At 42.0% G+C, this 6,225-nt stretch overlaps 2 protein-coding genes across 2 annotated transcripts; both read right to left on the bottom strand.

The window, feature by feature from the left end:
* Positions 1-889: 889 nt before the first annotated feature.
* SARC_09355 (hypothetical protein) lies at positions 890-3,493 on the bottom strand. Its single transcript, XM_014296629.1, has 4 exons — positions 3,427-3,493; positions 3,088-3,238; positions 2,090-2,231; positions 890-1,686 (listed from the first exon to the last, which is right to left on the bottom strand). Exons 1-4 carry the CDS (start codon positions 3,431-3,433, stop codon positions 1,372-1,374), a joined length of 615 nt encoding a protein of 204 aa, XP_014152104.1. The 5' UTR covers positions 3,434-3,493; the 3' UTR covers positions 890-1,371.
* Positions 3,494-4,931: 1,438 nt separating this feature from the next.
* SARC_09354 (hypothetical protein) lies at positions 4,932-6,166 on the bottom strand (the record flags this gene model as incomplete). Its single annotated transcript, XM_014296628.1, has 2 exons — positions 5,302-6,166; positions 4,932-5,153 (listed from the first exon to the last, which is right to left on the bottom strand). Exons 1-2 carry the CDS (start codon positions 6,007-6,009, stop codon positions 4,932-4,934), a joined length of 930 nt encoding a protein of 309 aa, XP_014152103.1. The 5' UTR covers positions 6,010-6,166.
* Positions 6,167-6,225: the final 59 nt, after the last annotated feature.

Raw genomic sequence — 6,225 nt, 5'->3', positions numbered from 1 at the left:
TTGTATGAGAATGCCTTTATATTTATGTGTATTAAATGACTATACATTCGCATACGTGAACGGGCAAATATGTACTTAAATGCAGACATAAATTTTCAATTTTTTTATCTAAGCACTAGCAAAGTTCATATCGAGTTCACAAGGTGTTATCACGAACCTTATTCACATCAACGGGTCTCGTGGGCTGCTCAGGCGATGCTGTAACGTCATCTTTATGTACATGCACTGTACTTGTCCTGTCCTCAGCCATCGGGTTTCTTGCGAAGTTCTGTAACGAATATGGTATGCTTTTGTTATATGTTGCCTTTAGTGTGATCTGACATCGTTCATAGGTGCACATACTTTAATAGGCATCATGTGTAACCTCAAAACTGTAGGGTACATACACTGCACAGAGTGTACACTGTAAACTGTACAGGAATTAAAAAAATTGTTACTCAGCGTAATTATTCTTTGATTGGAATATCAATTCAGATAGAAACTCTGATTGGTAGAACAGTTCCTTTCAGATTAGCAGATCTACTCTGATTGGGTAAGGTAAATTAAACATGTAGACTGGGCTTGTACATTGTCATGTAAATATATGTAGTTGTACGCGCCATGAACACTATACATACTCATATGTAGTACATATGTGCGTGTGCACATAACACTCCATATGTACAATTGTACCTATACAACATCCATTCATCTCTCTGATTATTGATTCAGCAGCATCGCAAGGCAGCAACATGAATCGGGAAACATCCAGCATTACTTTGCTAAGTTTTGCCACTTTGAACCCCAAGCCCAGACAATATCAGAGGGGCAAAGGTATATTTTCGTTAACAAAATTCTTCATACAGACAGAGATACAGTTATGGCATTACCACTTTTTCTATATTTAAATCTATACGGGTTTGCTTCGAACATCGATGAATATATTATAGTATACACAGCGCAATCATGTTTGGCGAGTGGCCTATATTTATTTTTCCTCCCGCAAAGGCCGGTTGGTAGACTCGTGCCAGACATGTTGGGCTATTCCATAGGTCCATAGGTTAACTAACATCTTGGAACAAGCGAAGCGATATTATTTCTTCCATGCTAACCATACGCGGGCATCGTACATGTATACACGCACGAGCATAGGTGCATGTTGCCGTGGATGTGTATGCGTGTACTTCAGCATATAATCATTAATTACTCGATGTTTTGACTAAATATTCTTAAGCAATTGTTCTCGGCGTTCAGCTTGTCCTCTCCCTGTCCACCGGAGGCGACTCAAGTGCACATCAACCCCCACTAAATTAATACAGATATTTTGATAAGGGGGTTGCAGTATGAGAACCCCAAGTGTGCCATACAACCATATATATATATACAATATGTTTAGAGAATAGTGCAGCAGCTTCCCTGCTTCTTCTCTTTGGGGGCAGCCGCCTTTTTAGCCGCAGCGGATTTGGCCTCTGCAGCCTTGGGCGCGGACTTGGCCTCCTCCGCCTTTGCCTCTACCTTAGGCTCTTCGTTCTTGGCTTCAACCTTAGGCTCTTTGCTCTTGGCTTCAACTTTGGGTGTCTCTTCAACTTTAACGGCCTCAACCTTGGGTGCAGTTACTGCCTTGGGTTCTTCTGCCTTTGAGGTTTCTTCAACCTTTGGAATCTCTGCGATTTTGATATCCTCGGGTACGGTTTCAACTGGGGCGGTCTGTTGATTGCAGTGTAGTTGATGTTTGGATAAATCAGTACACTTGTGTGATCATTCGATAAGAAAAACTTGAGAAGTGTACATCTAACTTAGCCATTATTTGTGGAATGATGTGAATGTATCACGGGCAACCACATGATCGCTACACCTAAAAAAAACACAAATGAATAACGCCTTGAAAGCGGGTTGTGCAATAAGCTAGTGTTGAGATTACTGACTGGTAGCTATGATCTCATCCTAGTTTATAATACAACACAAAATATCACATGAAAGACACACTACAGATCAGTACTCTCTGAGTCCAAGTATTCGATGTTTTGGGTCACCGAGCGCCGGCATTAATTATCACTCTCAAAAACGTACACATGGTTAGCAGTGAGAAAGTGAGCGTTTGGTTACATACCTCAGGAACAACAGCAGGGGCAAGGGTTCGCAGTAAATTACCCTCAACAGCAACTCTGTTTTCGCTAGTGATGAAGTTGGCCTCGTTCTCGGCACCAATCCACTCCTCACCCAGCTTTAGCTTGAACTCGACTGTGTCGGCACTAAACACGTGGCAAAAGAGTATATGATGGGTCTTTTCATTTGCCGGCAGAGTGCGCGTACATATACAGATACTCACTACAACACTAGCAATGTCGAGTTCAAAGAAAACATACTACTTATTTCGCTGCTAGCTTAGGACCACGTGCATAGGGTATCTATGTGGCTTGAAATGTATCTGATGGCTGAAATCGGTACCAACTTTGACAAACAAACATGCGCAAAAATCACCGATTGAAATGTTGTATGCTGAATAAATGTCGCTAAAGTAAATGCTGATATCCGCTGTAGATTGGCACATAGACAAAAATAGTGTGAATAGCGATACTATCTCTAGCTCGCCAACATAAGACGAATCGAGTTTCTACACACACAAATAGAATGTTCAAAAAAAGGATATGCTTACCCATCACAATATTCAACATTATCTTTTTAAATGAAAACTATTTACTGTTGCAGCTTGACCATTCCAATTGAACATACTGCCGTATAGGCACAAATTCATATTAGGGTAGTTGGCCATCTATACAATACTGTAAGTACAGCATCTTCTCGGATTAAGCATGTATAAAAGATATGTTCTATGATCTATAAAATATATATATATAGTTGATCACAACATAAACGCGTAATGACTTTGAACTGAAGTGGTCAAAGCATATGTTGGGTATGTCCGAAACTAGAACAATTCGTTACAAAATTATCAATGTGTGTTAAACCATAGGCACGTAAACATGCACACTGAGCACTAAAACGGGATCACCACAGACTCTTTTTACGTTATTCCCTCTCTAGTAACTATAATGTCTCCTTCTCGTACGCGTGTGTATTGACAAATGAAGTAAATTAGTCACTTACCCAATAGTGTGGATGTACCAATCTCCATCCTCGGATTCTGGCAGAGGCTTCTCAGTTGACAACATAGGGGTTCCAGTCCAGTTCTCGAAGTCACCAGCAATATTGGGGACAACACCAGCCTTGTCCGAGGCGATTTTGTAGAAAATAGTAACTGTACATAGAAAGAGTGACAAAACATGCATACGGATAAGGCATTGTCTAAATTATTTTGCATTTGAAATGATGCTAGCGTATACTTGCCAAATACAAAATGAATCGCAAACAATAACACGATATAAAGGCTCAGGACGGCTACAATACAGTGGCTGCTGACAAGCGCAGTCAATCACAAACACATACCAGGCATGATGTTAGTAGGTGTGTTGGTCTTTGCTAAATTACGCTTCTGATATGGATGTTGTGCAGTAGTCCTAATTTAAGATAAAAATATATCGGCGCTCGGCTATATACTCGGAAGTATAAATATCGTTTTTTGAGCGATGATGACATAAAATATTGCGAATCTTTTTCCGAAATTCGCAACACCGGTAAAAGTACGGGTAGTACCGTAGTCCGTACTGAAATTAGATACTGATACAGGCCAATTTCGGGTCTCGGCCTCTCAGGGCTATATGTACCGTGCAGGTAGTCTGATATCTTACAAATCACAGGGGCCACAAGAGTCCTCCAGTCCACCTGTTTAGGTCTCCAGGACTAGGCCTCGAAAGGCTTCAATTGACTCATTGAGGTCAAAGTCCAGCCCGTTCAGCGTCAGATCGCAGAGACGCAGACCGTCAGCCTCGTCAGGCGTCAGTACTCATCAGTACTCAAACAGTACTGCTCTCGCTCAGCCCACCTTTCGGCTTTCTCTAATACCGGCACTTTAAACCAATCAAATTGTTCGGTGCACCACCTGATTGTCCCCATGGGGGGGGGGGGTTTTAAAATAAGTCATAAAAGTGTTCTCTCCCAGTTATATTTTTTTTTATAATAATAAAAACAAATCCAAAATGACGCTTGTGGATGTGTAGGGGGCAGCACAGCGCGCACTCATACAGGGCTCACTTCGTTAGGCCTACATATTTACAGGCTGCAGCGCAACACACACCAGTGACACCACTGAAAAGACCCTGTTCTGCAACTCAATATAATGGCCAATATTGTTATAAAACTATTTACTAATGATGGCAGCCAGAGCCACGTGTGCGATGAAAGAATGTGAATAAAATAGAGAATAGAGTTATTTTAAATTCTCCATTCATAGACAATCCTATGATTGTGGTTGCTAAGGAGACACGTGGCAAGTTCTGGAAGTCGAAGCACGAACAAAATAAACCCCCTCGGACGCGTCATAACTGAAAACTCATATTTAGCTTGTATGACCTCTTTTTTAAAAACGACACAATCGGCGATTGACAGCAATGTGATTTTTTTATTCATTCTCAGTTTATTGCACATGTGACGTTTCGTTTTTCCTGTTTTATTTTTTATACTATATGTCAACTGCTACTAAAGCGTGCCAGCCTCGTAATTGTCAGCTGATATTTTTACCCGGATTTTGGTCCAGGGCAATGGAATGTGGTAACCCACAGCTATTGATGCAGATCTAAATACACTGATGTGCTGAATTTCGTGGTTTTGCCTAATATCCTCATAGGTATTAGTGCACATACACGTGTGCACAGGAATGTGTTGATTTGTATTTTTATCATGTTGCTAGCAAACCTCCACTCCCTGTCACTCATAGAGTTGTTATATTGCCCAAGTTATGATCCAGGGCAATGTATTGTGGATGAGCCCACAGCTATCTATACAGATCTAAATACGTTGGATGTGTTGAATTTCGTGGTTTGCCTACCATCCATTTAGGTATTGGTGCACATACACGAATACACAGGAGTGTACTGAATTGTATAATCTCCCGTTGCTAGCGAACCCCCACTCCCAGACACCCCTAAAGCTTTTGACATATAGTATCTGACTTTCATTTCTTCCGTTCTCTTGTGGAAGCTCGCGTGCTTACATAGGAGCTTGTCCTCTCTCTTCGTCCGCATTTCAGATGTCTGATGTCTCTCTGGCCATTCCGACTGTATCGTAGATCAAATAGCAAACTCATCTTCAGAATTTGCAACTTTACGTTCCTCAGATGCTTACCCTCTAGTGCTACCTGAAAAATCTCCGAACCCTGGGTCGAATTCGGGGTGAATTTGGGGTATTAAGATATACAGTCTCCACCTTGTAGCCCTCCATCCGTTCCTTATCCAGCATCAGCGAGTGTCCCACATACTGTCTGACACTCACCGATTTCCCCGATCGTGCGATCATAGCTTCTACACCCTCCAAGAACAGATACCACACAGTCTCTCCCACAAACATGAAATTCAAGTATCGATGCTTCGGCAAATAGGAGTTAACGAGCTGCTCGACAACGTCGTCGCTGTCTCCAAGACATGACACTTCTTCCACGGCGAACACTACATGTCCCGTTCGCACGCCCCTGTGGTACGCCGCACTAGTTGACATGATCTCTTCCACTTTCCTTCCCTTTAGTTTCAATCCCTCTAATTGGCCGTCGCTGACATGTAACATAACCTTCATGAACAACGGCTGACCCACGAACTCGACCGTTACTGTTGTTGCATCGTCGAGCACGTGTCTTACATCGTCTATCTGTGATGCCGCATGCCTATTTATGGACACAATCCTGTCACCAAAGGACAATCCCATCCTATACGCTCCTGTTTTCTCACTAGTAACTCCCCGAGATATATCGACCTCATATACTCGTATAACGTAGTACTCCTTATCGATGCGTAGCAAATCTGCACCGAACTTCGCTGACTTATTTTTGGTTATTGTCACCTGTGTCGAGGGGGTTGGCCACAAGTGAGGGTATATGAGACCGGCACGAAGGTTGCACGGAGCTAATTTGTGACTGAACATTAGTAGGGGTGATTTTAGTGTGAGCGTGACATTGCCGATGCAAGTGCCCTAGTCATCAACAAATTCGGTCCTGGACAATCAAGGGTCTTGAGCATTCGATTTGCATCCCGTTGCACTCGCACAAGTTTGAACAAACTCTTAATCCATAACATCTCGCTAAAATTGTGCACAAATGAAATATATACAGAAATGTATATATATAAATACTATTTATAT

Source organism: Sphaeroforma arctica (assembly GCF_001186125.1).
Source record: "Sphaeroforma arctica JP610 unplaced genomic scaffold supercont1.942, whole genome shotgun sequence".
In the NCBI taxonomy this organism is placed as follows: Eukaryota; class Ichthyosporea; order Ichthyophonida; genus Sphaeroforma; species Sphaeroforma arctica.
Note: the sequence above shows the minus strand (reverse complement) of the source record. Positions and strands in the feature narration are given on the sequence as shown.